Source organism: Sander lucioperca, chromosome 12 (assembly GCF_008315115.2).
Source record: "Sander lucioperca isolate FBNREF2018 chromosome 12, SLUC_FBN_1.2, whole genome shotgun sequence".
Lineage (NCBI taxonomy): Eukaryota > Metazoa > Chordata > Actinopteri > Perciformes > Percidae > Sander > Sander lucioperca.
In genome coordinates, this window is record NC_050184.1 from 38,744,682 (window position 1) to 38,762,909 (window position 18,228).

General features: G+C 39.9%; 2 protein-coding genes across 6 annotated transcripts in view; both read right to left on the reverse strand.

The window, feature by feature from the left end:
• LOC116039533 (ATP-dependent 6-phosphofructokinase, muscle type-like) overlaps window positions 1–7,123 on the reverse strand; it is a 15,096-nt gene extending 7,973 nt beyond the window's left edge. Inside the window, exons 1-13 of one of the 2 annotated variants that reach the window (XM_031284368.2) lie at window positions 6,875–7,123; window positions 5,769–5,842; window positions 5,065–5,142; window positions 4,083–4,272; window positions 2,719–2,884; window positions 2,225–2,269; window positions 1,947–2,055; window positions 1,736–1,831; window positions 1,549–1,641; window positions 1,275–1,400; window positions 1,105–1,169; window positions 603–666; window positions 321–467 (exon numbers count right to left, since the gene is read on the reverse strand). In XM_031284368.2, the coding sequence (XP_031140228.1) occupies window positions 321–467; window positions 603–666; window positions 1,105–1,169; window positions 1,275–1,400; window positions 1,549–1,641; window positions 1,736–1,831; window positions 1,947–2,055; window positions 2,225–2,269; window positions 2,719–2,884; window positions 4,083–4,272; window positions 5,065–5,142; window positions 5,769–5,842; window positions 6,875–6,965 (1,344 nt within the window). In that variant the 5' untranslated portion in view covers window positions 6,966–7,123. The remainder of the gene's footprint in view (window positions 1–320; window positions 468–602; window positions 667–1,104; window positions 1,170–1,274; window positions 1,401–1,548; window positions 1,642–1,735; window positions 1,832–1,946; window positions 2,056–2,224; window positions 2,270–2,718; window positions 2,885–4,082; window positions 4,273–5,064; window positions 5,143–5,768; window positions 5,843–6,874) is intronic. The other variant, XM_031284376.2, reaches the window with a different exon arrangement.
• A 2,510-nt stretch (window positions 7,124–9,633) lies between these two features.
• On the reverse strand, window positions 9,634–16,078 carry LOC116039541 (trophinin associated protein). Of its 4 annotated transcripts, none has more exons than XM_031284397.2 (14): window positions 15,887–16,078; window positions 15,296–15,382; window positions 14,597–14,834; window positions 13,980–14,511; window positions 13,201–13,319; window positions 12,952–13,003; window positions 12,467–12,612; window positions 12,299–12,353; window positions 12,120–12,193; window positions 11,938–12,024; window positions 11,089–11,196; window positions 10,680–10,959; window positions 10,367–10,569; window positions 9,634–9,852 (listed from the first exon to the last, which is right to left on the reverse strand). In XM_031284397.2, exons 1-14 carry the CDS (start codon window positions 15,895–15,897, stop codon window positions 9,778–9,780), a joined length of 2,067 nt encoding a protein of 688 aa, XP_031140257.1. In that variant the 5' UTR covers window positions 15,898–16,078; the 3' UTR covers window positions 9,634–9,777. The 4 variants fall into 4 exon arrangements, with proteins under 4 accessions (XP_031140257.1, XP_031140268.1, XP_031140246.1 ...); XM_031284408.2 differs by having other exon boundaries at window positions 12,120–12,196; window positions 15,896–16,077; XM_031284386.2 differs by having other exon boundaries at window positions 12,120–12,196; window positions 15,887–16,077.
• Between the last annotated feature and the right edge of the window lie 2,150 nt (window positions 16,079–18,228).

The following is an 18,228-nucleotide window of genomic DNA, read 5'->3' on the forward strand; positions in this document are numbered from 1 at the left end:
CACCAAATATTGTTGTGATTTAATATGTTTTTTTGGTCGCTCACTTTTCATTTTGTAAATTGATAAAAATAAACAATCATTTATATTTTTGAAAGCATTCTTAGTTTACAGCATTTTTTTATGAGTACAGAGGTTGTTTTGTGCTCAGTAATGGCTTTCCATCAAGGTACGACGACCTTGTATGTTTAATCTACTTAGTTTTTATTTGATAAACAATTTTTTGACACTATGGGTACATTAGCACGTGTTTTACTTAACTCCAAATTTCACCAAACCATAATAAAAGGAGGTTGGGAGCAAAGACGGAAATGTACACTTACCTGTCCGTGAGCCAGGCCGTCAAAGCCGTCATGGACAGCCAACATGGTGTGGCCCTGAATGATGCCCATTCTGACTGCTGAACGGACTGCAGCGTTCATACCAGCGCAGGGGGCACCGATGTTCATGATGGCCACATTGATGTTGCTCTGGTCAGTAAGAGAGAGAGAGTGAGAAGGAGATGACTGAAGAGTTAGTTAATGGAGAAAAAATGGTGTAACCATTCAAATCATGAATTTTATTTTTCATAAAGAATAACCTTAATAACAGTGGACGATCCTTACCTTAACATCTGGGGGGTTGATGTGAGCCAGTAGCTTGTATGTGTTCCAGTTGTTCTGAAAACTCCTGCACGTCATAAATATGGTTGAGTGTTGGAACAATAGATCAGTGAAATGCACTCTTTTCTTTTTTTTTTTTTTAAATATATGAATGGTGGCTTTTATCCTTTTACTTTTTTTTTCTGTTTAGGGTTAGATATGCACTTTCTTCTTTGTTTGTACTTTATCCTGTATATTTTCTTTGTATAATGCATTGCGTCTGTGCTATTATGAAGCCTGGAGTGTGCCAACAAAATTATTATAGACTTAACAGTATCTAATTATAGTCAATTAATAAATAGACCAAAAAAAAAAAAAAAAAAGATTATTAAATTTTCCAGGGAATAATTGGTTTCCTCTTCCCGTCTTCAAAATATCAATTAATAGTTACATTTCAAAATGATGGATCAATTGAATTGTTCATTAGGATTACACTCCTCTACAATTAATAGGAAAATATACTTACTTTCCTCTGAGCTTGATGGCATCATCAAATCTGCCCTCAGCCATGGCGGCAGTCACATCTTTGGTCTGTGGCAGTGAGTGTGAGAGAGAGAAAGATGAAGAAATCCCTAAATGTCAGTGCACATCCTCCAAAACAGGAAGAAAATACAGTAACTACATATTTTCACGTACCACTTGCACACACTCCATCAGTGGCAGCCTGACTGCCAGGTTCCCAGACAGGCTGACCACACAGGCAGGAGTGTCTGGAGTAGCCTCCATCAGCGCCATCACTGCCTCCACACCCATCCTGCTGCCCTGGAACACACAGACAGAGAGAGAGAGAGAGAGAGAGAGAGAGAGAGAGAGAGAGAGAGAGAGAGAGAGAGAGAGAGAGAGAGAGAGAGAGAGAGAGAGAGTCAGGTGTACGCTGTCCTTTATATTCGGTATTTTATGAGACACTTACCAGGATTCTGTCGAAGGCGGACGGTGTTCCTCCTCTCTGCACGTGTCCAAGAATGGTGGTGCGAGTATCAAAGCCGAGCCTGTCAGTCACCAGCTGTGGACAATTAAATTCAACTGTCAGTATGGCATGTTGTCTGTGCAACTTGAAATTATACTTTACCACACTGACATTAGAAATATGGGCTTGCCTTCTTGATCTGGTCAGAAGTAATCAGTTTGCCATCTCTGGACATCGCACCCTCAGCCACAATGATCACATTCAGACGACAACCTCTGCCCCTTTGCTAAAAAAAACAAAAACAATCAGAGAAAAATATACTTGTGCATTCTGAATGACTTATGTTGTAGTGTCTAGAGCTGGTTAGCAGGCATCTCCATCTGCAATAAAGGAACACGTACGTCAGTCAGCCTCCTACACAGGTGGTTCTCCCAGCCGTCATCTGGTGGCATCTCTGGAATGAACACCCAGTCTGCACCACAGGCCAGAGCTGTCACCAGGGCTAGGTACCTGCAGCCGGACACGGGGACACACACGGACACACAACATGGATAAAAGCGAACAAAGTGACAAACATTTGATTTTTATTGTACTAAATATCAGTAGACAGGCTTCAGTAGATTGAGAAATACACCAATGATGTTGTTTGTTCAAGACACACATACAAAAAGGTACTGACCCACAGTGTCTGCCCATCACTTCCAGGATAAATGTCCTCTGGTGGCTGTGGATAAACAGAGAGCATTTGTACAAATAAGGAAAAAAGGAAATAAAAAAAATAAAAATAAAACAGTAATCAGTAAAACAATACACATTCACACTTCTTCATATACTCAAAGTGACAGGTATTTACTTGGCCTGATGCAGCATTGTATTACTTTGGATCAGAATAATGACGCTTCATATTTAGTTACATGTCTACAGTTCGCTACAGCAGCTATGATCTAATTTAATCCTTGTTGAATATTAGTGTGTAGTTTCTGTCGCCCCCATGAGGAATTCTAAGTAATGACAATAAAACTGTCAGCACATCCACAGGATACAAGCCGCCCCCACCCCAATTGCTTGAATGTAACGGACGTTTATTCACATCAAAAAGGTAAGCACTAAAGCTCTAAGTGAATCTCATCCATTACTGTGTGCATGGAGGAAGCTGTTACAGTGATGTCTGACCTCTGTGCGGTTGTGGTGATGGCATCCACCACCTCCATGATGCGATGCAAGGCAGAGTCAGTGCCAATGGTCATGTCAGTGCCACAGAAGTCATTGTCGATGGAGCCCACCATGCCCACGATGTTCAGGTGGGAAGATTTCTTGGCTTCTGCTGCTGTAATCTTACCTGCATAAAATAACAACAGAGATAGTAACGTTGATGAAAAGAAACATACAATGCCCGTACAAAGTATTTCTTCCTTTATTCACAGGCATCCCTGGTTTATGGATCAAACTATATTATTACTGAATTTTCTATTTTGGAAAATAATTGTTTCTATGTGCGCATGATTTATAGATTTGTTTAAATACCTTCCAAAACAAAAAATAAATACATCGACTGGGATTCAGTGTTGTAAAGCAATAGAACATAAACATGACTTTTAGAGTCTACAGGCTACAATTGCTCAATGCTAACATCGCCAAGCTAACATGCTCACATAATATTTAGCAGGTGTAATGTTTGTGACAAACATTTGCTTATAGCACAAAACACAAATTACAGCTGAGGCTGATATAGTAATGTCATTAGTTTTGAAGGTACTTGGTCTTTAACAAAACGCTGACCTGAGGGAAATGTCTGTACAGTACAAACATGGCAATCCATCCAAAACTAGTTTTCAAGATATTTCACTAAAAGCCCAAAACGTAAAACCTCATGGTGGCGCTACAGAATTAGGATTCATCCTCAGAGGACCATGACTGTGTGTAACAAATGCAATCTTAACCCTTGTATTGTTTTTGGGTCAAATTTGACCTGTTTTCAAAGTATTTTAATATCAGAAATATGGGTTTCTTACAACTAAATTGCTCCAAAATAACTTGGATGCACCATGCTTTGCAGGTAAAATGAATGATTACCTTCACTGAATTTTGGGTGTTTTTATTCAATTTCATAGCATTTGAAAACTTTTAAAAAAAGGTTTTAAAACAGTATTTTGACTAAACTTTGACATAAACCAGCCTGTGATTTACTCAGCATCCTCTGATCTAAACTATTATTCAAAATAATTCATCATTTCTGCTTTTTTTCCAAACTCAAAAATTAGGTATAGTGTCATTTAAATTAGGTTTATTGACCATGAATAAAAAAAGCTTTGAAAAGAGGGACAAAAACGTTAAAAAAGCGCCAAAATCATCAAATAAACGCGCCAAAAAAAGTTAATTTTCAATTTTGTCCCCGGAAGGATATCAAGGTAATGGTTGAGGGGAAGGCAACACAAGGATTAAATGCATCCAATAATTGTAGAGATATTGAGTCTGAAGGGGAGGGAAACCTTTTAAAGGCACTTCTTTTGTGAAGGCACATATATTTGTTTCTCTACCAGCTTTGACGAGGTCATCCAGCAACCCGCTCCACTCAGTCCTGAACTGGTTGGCTCCAGTCAGACTGCCGTCGCCTCCGATCACACACAGGTTGGTGATGCCCAGTTTCACTAGGTTGCACGCTCCCTTCATACGACCCTCTCTGGTACGAAAGTCCTCGCTGCGAGCACTGCCGATGACAGTACCTCCCTGACACGTGAAGAGGAGAATATACTGATACTATGCAAACATTTTCAGGCTTTGAAGGAAAAAGAATGTAATGATGCAGTGACTGCTGACATTTAACCCCACAACATTTTCCACAACAGTTATCCAATATCCCATAAATATTAATCTCTGTGTGGAGGGATGTGCATCAGGGCGGATTTATAACATTGTGGAATCCAACTCATTAAGATACCTTGAAGTCACATCAAGTGAGACTGCATCACACTTTGAAGTGATATCCTTGAAATGTACCATGGCGCGTTCCCACTCCATTGCTCACTTTCCCCTACTTAATAAATCTTAGCATAGTCATTCTACTTGCCAGGTCTCCTTATTAAGACAACAGATGAGATTTAAAGATCACTAACTTCACAGTATTATTGCATCTCCATCATCCTTCAGTTACAGGGCAGCCAGCAGTTACCATCATCACTCAAAAATCACATGTATTATTTGCGCTCGTAAGGAGGAAGCGCTTGATTCCAAGTGGAGTAGGTGTGTTAAAGTTCCAAGGGTCAGTTCACCAAAATTACACCTTATCTCTTACCTCTAGTCATGTCAAACAGCCAGGCCGAAAGGTTCACTTTTATCTATTTTTTATACACTTGCCTGCTGCTGCCACCCGGATACAATGGAGGTTAATTAAGTTTTGTGCATTGAAAAATTACACTATCAGTTCTGTGGGTCTGTAGGCCTACTTAGTTCAGCTAAAAGGTGTCCTGACCACAAACAAACACTCATCTTGGTGCGTTTACTCGGCTGCACAGCACTCACCAGCTGAAGCATCATGGATACACTCTCCCATGTGGCGGGGCGAATGTTGTCTCCTCCATCCACCAGACCCTGGTAGCCCTGCAGCACATGTTAACACGCATTGTGGTTGAACAAAGACAGTCATGGCTGATATACCAGTTTAATCAAGATCAGAATCAGGTTTTATAACCAAGTAGGTTTGCACATACGAGGAATTTGTCTTGGCATTTGGTGCATAATGTTAAACAAACGTCAAGAGACATGATATAAAATAGAAAGACTTACAATAGAAAATATTGAACAGAGATATATTTCTGTTAAAACCCAGCACTGCAACAAAATGCAGACACACTTTTCTTTCATAGCTTTGATAATACAGAAATCTATCACAGGCTTAAGAATTTGCATCATGCATTGTATTTATATGCAATATCATGACATGTCATTGTACTGCGTAAATTGTATGCAGCCATGGGCGGATTATGAGTAACATTTTGTGTCTCGTCGTAGTTGCTTTGTGTCTCTTTTCGGTTCTTTGCCCCTTTTCATAGTCATTTTGACTTTCTTCATCTCTCTTTGCATCTGTTTTTTTTAGTTGTTTTGGTGTTTTTGTCATCTTTACTTTCATCTTATGTTTCTTTGTGGTCATTTTGTAGGCGAAGGCCCTGGGGCTGTGCCCTGTAGGCCTGTTCAGTAATCCATCCATCCATGTATGCAGCCCCTACCTCATGAACAAAGTAGACTTTGGCTCCGGCGTAGAGACCAACTCTGACTGTGGCTCTCACAGCAGCATTCATGCCTGAGACACACAAATGAAATGGGATGACTGGGGTCTAATTTACTCACAATATAACACAACGCCAGACTCAGTAGAACACTTTCTGTCAAATATCAATTTAAGTTTTAACCTTTAAGTGACCTGCACATTGGCAACAGATGAGACAAAAATAGCCATAAGGGAAGGACAGTAGCTGAGTTTATGGAACTGTATGTCTTGTGTACCATCGCACCCTTGGATGTCCAGTACACTAAAGGCCACAGTGTGAGCTTGTGTTGTGGCAGGCTGGCATGTTGAAGCTCTTGTTTCACCAGACAGCAGCTGTGGATGGGGGGGCGTTTCTCTCCTCCATACCAGAAAAAGGTCATTGCCACTAAAATTAGCCCCAAAGACGTGAAATAAGGGAACGCTTGGGCAGATAACACAAAGGGTTAGAGTCAGGTTTGGAGAGAGATATTCACCCGGGAACACGAGATGAATATCAGACATCGTCCAGTTAATCTTCAAGTAGAGTTGATGGAGTAATTTTCCACAGGACCTTAATACCAGTTTTTTAACAGAGGAAAACACAGCCTGTATGGGTGATATCTTAACGAACTCTCAGCTCAAACTTGATATGTAAAGTTTCACCTGCTACACAATTTACTTTGTGCTTTGTCTGTCAGTTGTAAGGACATTTAAAGTTTTGCTGGGTATAGGTCGATTTTTGGTGGTGAAGTGAATCTGAGATGTAATCTTGTTTATCATCATAGTCAAACATCCATCAACCTCTGACAGCTGGCTGTGCCACTCTGACAGCTTGTATACAAAATGTTGCTTGTCGTTTTTGTTCTTTGGCCCATGAACTTACTTTAAATGGCATGGCAAGCATTAACATGAAACTTTATTGGCCGCTGTAAGATTAGAGGCTTCTACAGCTGGTTGGGATTCAGTGGTGTGCTCAGACACATCAGCAGGGAAGATGGCTGTCCGACAGATTTTACCCCTCTGACTAATTTTCGGGTTTTACCGTTCAAAATAAAGCTGTGATAAAATAATTGATTCTCTGCTTACCTTGGGCGTCTCCTCCTGACGTCAGCACGGCGATGGAGCGTCCAAGCCCCATCTTTGTGGGGTCCATGGTTGGATGGAAATCCTTGGACATGTTTCCAGAGGAACCGGGGTAGACAGGTGGGCGATGAAGTGAAAACAAAAGTAGAAAGAACAGAGCTACTCTTCCATCACTCTCTGCACCTCAAGGGAGCGATTGAAGGCACAGGCTTTATGGACTACTGTTCCCAGAGACCCCTCCCACTGACACTCCTCTGACGCCACCTCCATCACAACTCTACTAAATATACATCAGGCCCAAAACCACCTGGAGGGGACAGTTTGCTACTGACAGGGAAACTCAATGGCACTCATGTAAAAGGAAACAATTTGAATGTAGCTCAGCTTAGATATTTCCACTTAATACGTACAAAGCAAGTAATGAAAAAGATTTTTGAAACTTTGGGCTTATTTAGTTACTTCTACACATGAAATTAGCAGAACAGAACAGCTCCAGCTCAGGACTCCTGAACTTAAACGATGTGTCAACTAACAGATTGGTTGATCAACAAATTTGATAATCTAGTAATGTGTAAACAATTAATGGTTGGAGTTTGTTTAATAGCCTAAATGAAAACTGCCCGTCAGATTTAAGCTAATTCAGCAGGGTGTATTTCACGTACTGTACTGTGTAATGTCAAGACGTCCCTCTAAACAGGATCTTGTGTCGCATGACGCTGATATGTGCACCTTAACATGTTTCCATAAAAAGGCTCTAACTCTACATCTGGCCCAGAGGCAATTTGAATTTAAGACAACCTGCATATCTTGTTTCATGCAATAAAGATGATTTTTTTCCACGTTTTTAAAGCTTAAGTCTGTAACTTTTTGTTATTGATAAACGTCCGTTACATTCAAGCCATTGCCAAACGAGTTGCTACAAAGCCAATTAACACAACTCTCTCTGTATTTCTCAGTATGGCTATGTTCAGAAGATTGTGGCGTCCGGTGACTTTGCCGCGCAGAAGCTAGAGTGAAGATAATGACCTCTTCTGAAGAGTCCATCATGTTTTTTTAATCCTCTGTGTCCTCCTTGCATACGAGCAACTGCGTGGAGGAGGGGAGGGGGCGCGTGCACGGTCACGGAAGGCTGGATCATGTGGACGCGCCGACAGTGTGGTTGTCATTTTAGAATTCCTCATCATGGGGGACACAGAAACTACGCACTATAGCTTTAATGTTGAGGCGTTCATGTGAGCGACAACAGCATTGCATAAGACTTTAGGAAAATTAAATGTCTGTATCAGCCAAATGGTCACATCAAAAGCAGCAGACGCCGATATATCCTGAATGCAACTAACAACTAACGACTAACGATAGTGTCATTATCACTCATCATAGTAACTCAGAAAGACGCTTCCCAAGAGCTCAAGGTAACATAATCAGATTGCTTGTTTCAACACAAAAAACAAAATATTCAATTTACTATGATTCAAGAGAGAGAAGAGCAGCAAAGAGCGGCTTGAAGCAACACATTTATTTTTATTTTCTTCAAAAATTACTTTAGTTGAATTACTATCAAAATTGTTGACAATTTTCTGTCGATCGAATACCTGATGAATTGTTTCAGAAATAATCCTGTTAGTTGCTAGTAGCTAGTTTTGGGTGGAGCTCCAAAAACAATGCATCCTACATTTCACATAATGCAACCATTATTATAATATCATTTGACCCCTCCCTGCCCATATCTTTCAAACTCTATGCCGACAGTATGACGCAGACTTTAGAAAGCTCCTCCAGAAGCACAGAAGACATGATATACAACTGTGGGATTTATACAAATTAGTGGGATGCCCCTTTAAATAAGTTCAAGAGCTGAAAAAAAAAAGTCATACACGGCTAGACAGTAACCCATATACATTTATTATAAACACTGTACATTAAAGTGCTCATATTATGTTTTTTGGCTTTTCCCCCTTTCCTTTATTGTGTTATATCTTTTTGTTGTGCATGTAATATGTTTACAAAGTGAAAAAACCCAAAGTCCACCCCAAAGGCACTTACCATCTCCAACAGAAAACACTGTTCACAAACTGCTCCAAAAAGCTCTATTGTAGTCCAGCCTATACTTCCGTGACGAACGTGCGTCACTTTGTAACACGTTATAATGCTCGCCTAGCTGCTAGCGTGGCACTCCCTCTGCTTCTGACTGGCTAGTAGTCCTTACCTAGCTACTGCGCATGTGCGACTCCCAACAAAGATGGAACAGAAGTGCAATGCCTCACTCTGTACTAAAACAGAGAGCTCAACACACAGGGTGAAAAGAGGAGCTGCAGCAATGTGCAGTACAACAAAAATATGGTGTTTTTTTTTTTAAATGAAACCATGTAAACCTATTCTGATATAACCTCTAAATACAATTATGAACCTAAAAAAGGGCATAATATGAGCACTTTAATAATTTTCAATCCAAACAAGACTATTCTGGTGTGATGCTTTGAGCCATCCTAATCTATATGTATACTAAAGCTAAAACACTGATGAGTCTTCATTGACCTTTTAAAACATTTTTTTCTCTCCAACATTTAGGTTTTGATTCATTTCATAAACATTGTTTCTAACAGGCGTGGATATACATTGTAAACAAATATGAGTGCCTGCAGTGTAAAAGACAAATTATTTGACAGAAATAACATTTAATTTTAGAAAGCATCTACTGAGGGTGGTCATACACATTCATAAGTTTAAAAAAAAGGTTTCTAAAAAGTATTATTCTAGCAGCATTCTTTGGACTTTTATTAAGGCTAGCAACAACAGTGTAGGACAAACAAAATTAGTTCCATTAAAAAGTCTCATCAGTACATCAGAATTAACTTATCCACTCTGGATATTAACAGTAAAACAAATACAGGACTTGTAGTGCAAGGTCATCTCTCCTGCAGTGGAGAGCTGCGTGGAGATGAAGGGCCGAATGAGAGATTGAAACCAATTGGAACAAATTTCTGGAAAACAAAGCATACAGTAGATAAATATTCATATTAACTTGTATGTCTGTGAATATATACAGAGAATATGTATGTACATGTTTTAAAGTGTTATGTTCAGTGTTGGATGCTACTGTCCAACTAAATGTGATCACTTGTCGGGTTGTAGCACTGCACTATGTTGTATCATACTGTGTTGTAAATTAAAGGAATAGTTCAATAAATTGGGAAATAAGGTAATTTGCTTTCTTGCTTTCCAAGGTGGTGAATGCCTTCTATAGGCAGTTTATTTGTGAATACTCAAAATACTCAAAACCTGCTTAGATTTAGTGTAGTGTGGTTTTAGGGCACAGCATCAATCTGGACCTACAGCATCGCTGTACTGAACTCATTCAATGATGCTCTCAGCTCTGGTTAAAGATATTGTTTTAAAAAAATGATTAACGACTCCTATTCAAAACCATTATGTCAGTGATTTGATATAGAAATGGTACATTTTTCTGTACGTGCACACTGTTGGCGGTGTACTCACAAAGGACTCTTCGGAGTGCAGGATGGAGGCCAGCGGGTTCCCACAGCGGGGCTGAAGGGGGAGAAACCCGGGAGCAGCGGGGACAGACCCTGAGGTGTAGGAGGCCACCTCCTCGTCCATACGAAGCTCCTCCAGACAAGGAAGACGCTTACGCAGCATCGCCACTGCAAGACTCGGAGCACAAGTCTTCTGTACAATGAGGTCTGTAATAGAAAAAGTCACACTTCAAAAACATAGTCACAATTCAGGAAAATGTTCACTGTACTGTATGTGTAATACTATAGAATGGATTATTATGGGATGTCAGCATTACCTCTGTGCAGACTCTGAACCGAAGGGTTGGTCTGACAGACTGGCACTGACACAGATGACATCTCTTCATGTACTGGCAGCACCGGGCCATGCGGCTCGTGGCGCTTCTCGAAACGTGGAGCTCTTAACAAGGTTTTGCCCGTTGAAAAAAAAATGACAGACTCTCTTTGCGGTGCTTGGAAGAACGGCTGTCCTCCCACAATGCTCTGCTCCTCCTTTACCTCCTCCTTCTCGCTGCTGACCCTGCTCGCCTCTGCCTTTTCTTCACAGTGGGATTTAGTCTGTAGGAGTGAGGGAGGACGCAAACAGAATACAGTGATTTTACCGTATATTTTAAATAAATAACGAGAACTGAATTCAATATGGATCTCTGTATGGCTGGAAGGTTTGAACCTCCATTCACTTCTTACAGTTGTGGCTTGAACTGGGAGCTGCCCTTCTCGTGTCTCAGCATCTTTCTCAGCCACATTTGTGCTCTGCTCGTCCTCTTGATCATCAAATAATCTCTGGACAATCTCCTGCTCACAAACAAGAAAGTCATATGAACTGTGGTACGGAGCAAAGTATGATTATTTCTGGTTAAAGATATATGGTAGTAGTAAAAGGCTTCAGGTCAAAACTAAAACTACTCTGCATAATGTTAGACATGCTCTTGTTTTAGTTATTTCATTAATACAGTAAAAGGGGCGCTTTTAATGTGACAGTGGTGTAGGATCAAATCTGCAATCCGCTCTTCACATGCTGACTTTGATAAGTAATTAATTAGTTAACATTTTCAGCATCCAAAAATCTTGGTGAGTTCTGATTGCATGAGGTTGTTTTCGTGGCAAAATGCTATTTGACAAACTCCATCCTCTAATTTCAAAAACATCAAACGTGTTTTTTTTTTGTTTTTGTTTTTTTTAAGATGTTCAGACCTGCAGAGACATACATATCCTTTATTTTACTCCCCTAACATAAATGGTGCTCAAACATTTCTCTTCCACCAACAGATGGTACAGCTTAATATGAAAAAGTGTTTACATTTCTGAAATGTTGCATCCATTAAGTGTATCTACACTGAAAATCAGAAAGTGATCAAGCCTTTGTTGTAGCTGCCTTGAATTGGTTGAAAGAACAATTTTGGCTTTGAGTGTGGCTGAACTTTCTTCTGCACATACAGATTATGTATCTCTTTTGGTTTTGTGTTAGACTTTTGAACAGATTTGTGTAAAAGCTTATGTCAATGTTATAAAATTGACACGATATCCTGCTCTCACCTCCTGGTGCGGCTGAAGGTTGGCTTTGCAGCTCCGCAGCCCGGGAGTGCCGGTGTACCATGACTGTGGTGTCGACAGATAACATTTCTGAAAACAGCAGCATGGTGAAATAAGGAACTGACTGTGAGAAACACCACGTACTAAACAGACAGAGCGTGAACATTCAATGCATGTAAACTGACCATAGCAGACATGGGCTGATGCCTGGTGTTGCGGACCCTCTGTGGAGTCCAGTTCTTCTGTGTAGCCTCTTCGACTGCTAGTGAGGATAAAACAGCAGAGTCATGTTGGGGTAAAGGGACAAAGGATAAGGATGCATTAGGTTTCCTAAGATAACAAGAAGAACGATTCTAGATCTTACCTGCTGGTCCTCTGGTCGCCTCTGCACAATTCTTTCTAACCGGCACTCTCTGAGCCTGAGAAAAGAAGCAACACAGTAAATTAAACTGTGCTCGTGTTTCGAAAGCAATGTAATAAGATTAAAAAAAAAAAAGAGCCAAAGGGAAAACTAATTTGATGAATTACATACTGTGTAAATTGAAGTGCCTCTGCCTGATGGACAGACAGAGCTTCGGGGTGTGGACCCCACAGGCCCTCGACCCTTCACTCCCTCGTTCTGCAGGATACTTTGCAGTGCAGCGGGGTCTGGGGAGAACTGCATCGACTTCACTGATCCTGTAAGAAGAGCACAAAGAGAACAGATTCAATTGACATGCAAAGGCCCCATCTAACTCAGTGCAAGAAAGTGAAAAGTGAAAGTGAGTATTACCCAAAATGTCCAACTACTGGTTTCATCAAAAAATAGTTAGCAGCCCAGAAAAATACATAAATGTACCAAGACGTAACTTCACAATTCTGTAAATGGTTTGACTCTAAACAACCTTTTATGATATGAGAAGACATGACATTTCTAATTTCCCCCGGTCGTTGTGATTGGGTTTAACAACTTTTACATCTACTGTGATCACATACTGTTTATTCAGGTACACATTATGTTTCTAAGCTTGTGCTTACCGGTAGTGGGTCCAGCTTTTTGTCGACTCTTCATGACAGACACTCGCTGGGGCTGCAAACAAGAGAATCACCAGCAAATGGTTATTAAAACACATTTAATAGATTTATAACAATAAAAATGGTGAAAAGTCACGATTCAGACAAAAATAAACATTCAAAACCACAAATAAAAACCAGTCAGTGAAAGTGTAGGGACCAACGGCATTGTAAAAGAAGGAAGTAAATGACAATTATAAAAAAACAACTCACCAGAAAGTTATAGGGTTTGGAGAGTGAATTTGCAGATCTCAGACCTGTGGCACTTACTCCTTCGTTCCGGAGGATACTGAGCAAAGCCGCATGATCAGACTGGAAGTTCTCCTCTTTGTCTGAAATACATAGGAAACACTGGTTACTGCTATTCACATGGAAACATAAGTGAGCAATGTAGTTAAAGTCCCAACTAAAAAAGAGAGAGCAGGCAATCATGACAATCCTAAAGATTCTAGCTCTCTCATTAATAATAAGCTACACTGGTATTGTTTTACAGGTGAAATACATTCATCTCTATAGAGAAATGCAGTTGTTGCAAGCAGTATTAAAAAATCCAATTAGTGCACTCTAGGTAAAAGCAAACAGATAAATCAAAACCTATATTCAAAAGTATTGTAAGTAGTGTTGCTCCATTTATTTAGCCCCCACTCATTAATACAGATTAGGTGGACAAAATAATAGAAACACTTGTCAGTATAATGCAATACAAAACAGCACCACAAATATCCTTCAAAATTACCAAAAGGTTGAATCAACACCTCTCAAGACTGAACATTATAACCTTCATGAAGTGTAGGATTTATTACAGGGCTGTTGTATTAGACTGCATTAGTTTTAGTTAGGTGTACCTTATAAACTGGCAACTGAGTGCATAAACACAACTGAGTGCATAGATTCAAATGCAGGAAGCAAATATATTCAGTTATATCGTGCACAACACAAATGGAAGTGTACTGCTCAAAAGCAATGACAAGGTAACAACACATTTAACTTACCGGTTGAACTTTTGGAAAAACTGCCCTGTGTGGTCAGCTGCATGTTTTGGTTAGCATGGGACATCTTGGCTGGATCTTTGAGACTGAGCAGGCTCATGTTATCCAAACAGGCTTCTGCACTAACAGTAGGCTGTGCAGAAGAAGCTGTGCTGGTCTGATGCATAGCATTATTTGGAATGGATGGTAAAGGATTGGACAAAGTGGCTGAAGTCCTCAATGTGTTGGAAGGCCCAGACTGTCCTGATAGCTGGGACGTACTTCCTGTAGCCTTTCCAATAGACTTCCCTGTACCTTTAGTTGAGTCCATATTGTGGTTTAACATAGCTGGATGTTTAGTAGGTTTCGCGCTTATGTTTTGGGTTTTTAGACGAGCGTTGCATACATTGTTTTCAGGTTGGACAGCATGAGTGCCAGTCCTTGATTGTAAAACAGTGAGGGGCTGTTGATTGTCAGTGGCCATTCTTGAGCTCTTGGGCTGAGACAGGTTGAAAGGTACAGGCCTGGTGCATGGCTTTTTCTTCTTAGTTTTCCCCTGTAGGAAAATGATAAAGTATGATTCATCTGATTAAATAGAAAACATTACATTTAAATTTGCAGGACATGAAGGAGGCACTTACAGCCAGAGGTTTCTCCTCCCACCTACAGTGAGATTTACTGAAGTCGGACGGAGTCGGAAGACAAAGGGACTTTGCAAGCACTGGAAGCCTACTAACACCTGGCCGCACAGGTGCCTTCCTGCCCGTTTCAGAGTTTCCTGGATCCTGGTTCTCAATATTCTGGTTGGAAAGGTGAGGTGCAGAGAGGCCTTTGCAAGGCTTTGGGTCTGCTGGCATTTTGTTATGTTCATTCTTTGTTCTGTGTGGAGATAACCAGTCAGTCGCAAAATAATAAATGCAATTAGAGTTACACATTGTTTTATTTTATTTATTTATTTATTTTTTATTACTATTGCCAATACCAGAGTTTTGGTACCAATACCGAACACATTTTTGCTGCCTTTCTTGAGAAATATTTAAATGTCTCTTGTTTTTTGTTTAACAAAAGAAGCCAAAGTGTGCAAATGTTAAATGTCTAAATACAAGCAGCCACACAAAAAAATGTTGCCTAAAGAAAAAGCAGCCACACATTTTGATTTAAATAAGGAACTGTCTGATTAAAACAATAAGTAAACAAGATTACAAATATGACAGGACATTCAATGCCAGCTTTTAGAACTTTCTAGCTGCACTCAAAAAGTACTGAGGTTTTCCAATTCAGCTCTAAAGGTGGTAGAAAACAAAGTGAAAATGTCTTTAGTACTTTATAAACTGGCTTACCTCATGAAGTCACTGCGGATTTTGTTCTGACTTTGCTGACGAAGGACTGGAGAGGAGTCCATAATGATAGCAAGGTGTGAAGAGCAACTAGCGGAGCAACAAATGGCAAACACAAATGAGTAACCAAGCTTATTAAACACTATACGGCTAAGAGTAAACTGTGTACAGAGATAGACTAAATACACAAATCATGCACCAGCAGAAACATAAAAAACAGGCTACAATTTCTTTCAAAGTTTTAACAATTCACAATTTGACCGCTCCAACGTTACCAAAGATTGGAAGCAAGAAAAACAAGTTAAGAAAGCTAGAGCTCCATGCAGCCAAATGCCAGGCACAGTAAAACAAACTTTTCATGCATTAGCTAAATAATGACATTTATTAGCCTGATCAATAGAGCACATACTTGATAGTATCTATGCCTGTGCACGTTGCAAACCAAGGTGTAGACTAGCCCACATTGAGAAGAGAAGTAGATTAGCGTTAGCTTTGACCCGAGCAGAAGGCTAACGTTAACTTCAGCTGTTTTAATGTCAAATCTTTTCTCGCGAGCACATGCTACATACGCACGCAGAGCCGTTTATTACATACGTTACATACATAGAAAGGGCCTCTGTTACTTCCTTCTGTGCTTCCAATAAAGTACTTCTGATACAATTAATTCCAAATGGTTTTCCAGGCGTTTTGTGCAGGTTTAAAGATCCCTTGTTTTGTTCTTTTACTCCTTAGTTAGTCAACTTCCTGGACTCGCAGCAGTTTTGTAAAAAGCGGGCTTCACCATTGGTTGGAATAGGAAGCCGTATTAACCAATGACTGCGCGCACTTTGGTCATGACAAAATTGTCGACCAATGAGCAACGGATTTTCATAAACAGCTCCATGGTAACGACGCGAAAGTTGTTTAACCACGTGATTGCTTTTTGCCGCGGCCAAAGACAATTTGCTGTCTAGCCCCTGTGGGAGTGGGACAAATTGACTTTGTCTTTGGCTAACCAAAACATAAAAGACGCACAGGAACATGTCCACAGCGCTGTGCGTGACATGTAACGTTATCGCCCCAAACCTAGGCTAGTTTACCCCAAAGGAATGGACTCTAGGCTCTAGATGGAGATATTTGTCGTGACCCCGTTAACGTTAGCTACCTCTCCGTTATTTTCATTACAAGCTAGATTATTTATTTGAAATTATATTATAAAGCTTTATTGCAGACACAGGTCCATATAACACATAATACAGTATACATAGTATAAAAAGGAGATACAAAAATACATAAAAAATTGCATATTAACCTATAGGATACATAATAATACATACAAATTGCATATGAGCCTATATGATATATAGGCTATTGCACCAATGTCGTCTTAACCTAGGAGTGTATCTATAACAGCTTTTCAGAGGGCTGACTAGAGCTTCAATTATGTGGTTCTCTGACTTGTCCAAGCGACACATAAAACTAAACATCAGTGCTCTCGACAAAACGTGAGATGTGGCTAGACGTCTAAAGCCAGGCTAATGTTGGCTAGAAGGTACTATTGCAGTTTGTACATCGTTAACCATGTAAAAGACTCACATAAACAATATAGTTAATTTTAATGTATACTTTTTATTGATCCCCAGTGGGAAAATTACAATTTTTACTGGGCTTTTAACTTTAGCTAAATTAAATGGGCGTTAGCTAGCTAACGTTATAGATGTTGTCGGTACACGATCCGTTCTGCCTGCACGATCCGTTCTGCACATGCGCAAGATAATACTGTTTTACGTATCCATACGACCTGCACGATCTGTTCCACGCTAGCCTATGGCTAGCCTCCACCGGGAAGCTAACGTTAGTTTAGCTAACAGCTAATTCGGCTAACCGCTAGCTGACAGCTAGATTCAGTCTAAAATAACGTTAACTCAAACGTAATGGGAAAAGCAGGCTACAGCTAGATTAAGACTTCACAGTAATAACAATAAAGACAAGTATTGAGTGATTGTATTTTAAATGAGCACAAGTAAAGTAGAACTGATGTAACAGCTGTTATATATGTTAGGTGTTTGTTATATATGTCAACGTTTATTTTCAAGTTTTATTTTGAGGGTCTTTTAAAGTTATTACATGCTGTCTCAGCTAGCAGTTAGCCGAATTAGCTGTTAGCTAAACTAACGTTAGCTTGCCTGTGGAGGCTAACTGCAGACCGCTACAATCAGCTAGCAGTTAGCCGAATTAGCTGTTAGCTAAACTAACGTTAGCTTGGCTGTCGACCGGAAGCGTGGAACAGATCGTGCAGTGTCGTAAATCCTCGTACAACCGCGCATGCGCGAACATTTTGCGCATGTGCAGAACGGATCGTGCAGGCAGAACGGATCGTGTACCGACAGATGTAGCTAACGTTTACACACCCGAGCTAAAGCTAACGTTATCTGCTATTTAATTAGCTAACGTTATAAGCTAATTTACGTGACAGTTAACGCTGGCAAGAGCAAAAGGTAGAAAACTAGCTACCTAGTTTGTAAATAATACAGTGGGAGTAAAATAACTACTAATGTTGTGTTCTAATTGTACTAATACAATCTGTTCTCCACTAAACATGTCTTCTAGTCCTAGAATTTGTTTTTCCGATTTTCACATTCATATTTAGTAGTACTTGTAAATTCTATACTATCACCAGCCCTTGAAGGCGGCAGAGGTGCAAAGCTAGATATTTGAGTATGAGGTATTTGTGCTTTACTTGAGTATTTCTATTTGATACTTTTTACCTATCTACATTTACTATTGACTTTAGTTTCTCGCTACTTTGCATATTAAGATTTCCTGACAAAACTTATGACATTTCATTTTATTTATAAAACAGTATGCCTTGTGATAACGAGTAGGCTACCCAACAATATACGTAGATTGTGAAAAGTATCTCCACTTCGACCCCTTCATACAAGATTAAATTCTGA